The sequence below is a fragment of the Neovison vison genome, chromosome 6, assembly GCF_020171115.1.
Source record: "Neovison vison isolate M4711 chromosome 6, ASM_NN_V1, whole genome shotgun sequence".
NCBI classification, from domain to species: Eukaryota; Metazoa; Chordata; class Mammalia; order Carnivora; family Mustelidae; genus Neogale; species Neogale vison.
This window is the reverse complement of record NC_058096.1, coordinates 223,002,283-223,003,917: the sequence shown is the minus strand read 5'-3', so window position 1 is coordinate 223,003,917 and position 1,635 is coordinate 223,002,283. Positions and strand designations below refer to the sequence as shown.

The 1,635-nt window shown below is 72.0% G+C and overlaps 1 protein-coding gene across 1 annotated transcript; it reads right to left on the bottom strand.

The window, feature by feature from the left end:
* Positions 1-702: 702 nt before the first annotated feature.
* TIMM13 (translocase of inner mitochondrial membrane 13) lies at positions 703-1,378 on the bottom strand. Its single transcript, XM_044254644.1, has 3 exons — positions 1,218-1,378; positions 1,064-1,132; positions 703-867 (listed from the first exon to the last, which is right to left on the bottom strand). Exons 1-3 carry the CDS (start codon positions 1,335-1,337, stop codon positions 769-771), a joined length of 288 nt encoding a protein of 95 aa, XP_044110579.1. The 5' UTR covers positions 1,338-1,378; the 3' UTR covers positions 703-768.
* Between the last annotated feature and the right edge of the window lie 257 nt (positions 1,379-1,635).

Below are 1,635 nucleotides of genomic sequence, written 5' to 3'. Positions count from 1 at the left end.
CCGGCCGATGGACAAGAGAGGTGAAGGCAGCAGGAAGCAGCTGACCCACCCCTCTGCCCGAGGAGGGGAGTCTGGGGCGCGAGCGGGAGGTGAGGGGCTGCGGATAACCGGGTGGTCTCACTGCGTATTTTGTTGCAATAAACAGCCCCTCGTCCCAAGCCTGCCGGCTCAGCACCTCCATGACCCAGCAAGGAACCCCTGCCCGCCCCTCAGCCAGGCCCGGGGTGGGAGGAAGGATGTCAGGAGGGCCAGCGAGGCCTCCTGGGGCGAGGACCACCCTCCAGGGCTTTGGCGGCGCCGCAGCTGGGGAGGGAGCTGGCTAGCCTCGTCTTCCAAGGTCCCCTTGGCGCAAGCACCGTGTTCCCGGTCATCGCGAAAGCCCAGCCGCGCAGAGGGGAGGCGGGGTGGGGGGTCGGGAGGAAGAGGCTCAGGCTAGCGGGGCGCCCAGGAACACGCGCTACCCGCTCCGGCAGAGACCCCCATGCAGGGCGGACCGCCCGGGTTCTCCCTGCCCCCACCCCCCCGGGGTCCACATGCGGATTCTCCGCCCAAAGCACGGGGCGGGCTGCCGGCACTTGGCGCAGTCCCAGGCCCCCCCGACCCACGCCGCGCTCGCTGGCAGGCGGGAGGGGAGCAGCGTCCCGAGCGCCGCGGCGCCGGTCTCCTCCGCAGAAACACGGGCAGGAAGGACGCACGAGCGGCCCCGCTTCGCAAAGGGCATTTATGGAAACGGAACGGGGGATGAGGGCCGGGCGCGGCGCGCCGGGGTCACATGTTGGCTCGTTCTCGCTGCAGCCGCGAGTTGTAGGCGCGGGACACGGTGTTCCAGGCGTCCATGTAGCGGTCCATGCACATGGCGATGCACTTCTGCAGGCAGGGAGGGGCGCGGCTCAGCTCCGGCCCCGGCCCGCGCCCCGGCCCCGGCCCGCGCCCCGGCCCCCGCCCCCGCCCCCGCCCCCGCCCCCGGACAGCGGGCTGCGCACGCGCAGAGATCCTCCGTGCGACTGCCCGCGCATGCGCACGCGCACGCGCAGCGGCCTGCCCGCGGCCCCGCCGGTCTCACCTGTTCCGAGTTGTCCAGGGAGCCCCCAGGCTTCCCGATGCACTTCCGGAAGCACTTGTCCGTCATCCTCTGTGGGGACACGCGAGCTCAGACGCGACAGCCGCCCCCAGCGGACCCCACCGCCCTGGACTCCCGCCCCGGCCCGACCCCGGACCTGCAGCAGCTCCTGCGCGTTAGCCACGGCGATCTGCACCTTCACCTGCTCCATGATGAGCCCCGGGTCCAGCTTGCCGCCGCCGGAGCTCCCGAAATCGGAGCCGAAGCCACCCTCCATGGCTCCGCAAAGTCAACCGAACCGTGACCGCGTGCGCCGACCCGTACCCACGCCGGAAGTCGGCCGCCCCGGGCACCACGGGAAATGGAGTCCAGGTGTGCTGGTAGAGGAGCCGGACTACAACTACCACAAGGCCGTGCGCCCTCCACCCGTGCGCGCAAGCGCGGGGTGCGGGTAGCCTCGCAGAGCGGGATATTTACGCGAGCCAGTAGGTCAGCCCCTGCTCGCCGTGCAGGGGGTGCTGCGCATGCGCGCGGGCCGGCAAGCGCGTCACGCGAGCCGAGGCGGTGGCTGGCCC

Excerpts from the sequence above, each read along its gene's own strand:
- TIMM13 (XM_044254644.1), bottom strand. The coding sequence starts at position 1,337 with ATGGAGGGTGGCTTCGGCTCCGATTTCGGGAGCTCCGGCGGCGGCAAG. Across the intron at positions 1,133-1,217 it reads ACGCGCAGGAGCTGCTGCAG|AGGATGACGGACAAGTGCTT; the intron begins GTCCGGGGTCGG and ends GTGTCCCCACAG. Across the intron at positions 868-1,063 it reads CCCTGGACAACTCGGAACAG|AAGTGCATCGCCATGTGCAT; the intron begins GTGAGACCGGCG and ends CCCTGCCTGCAG.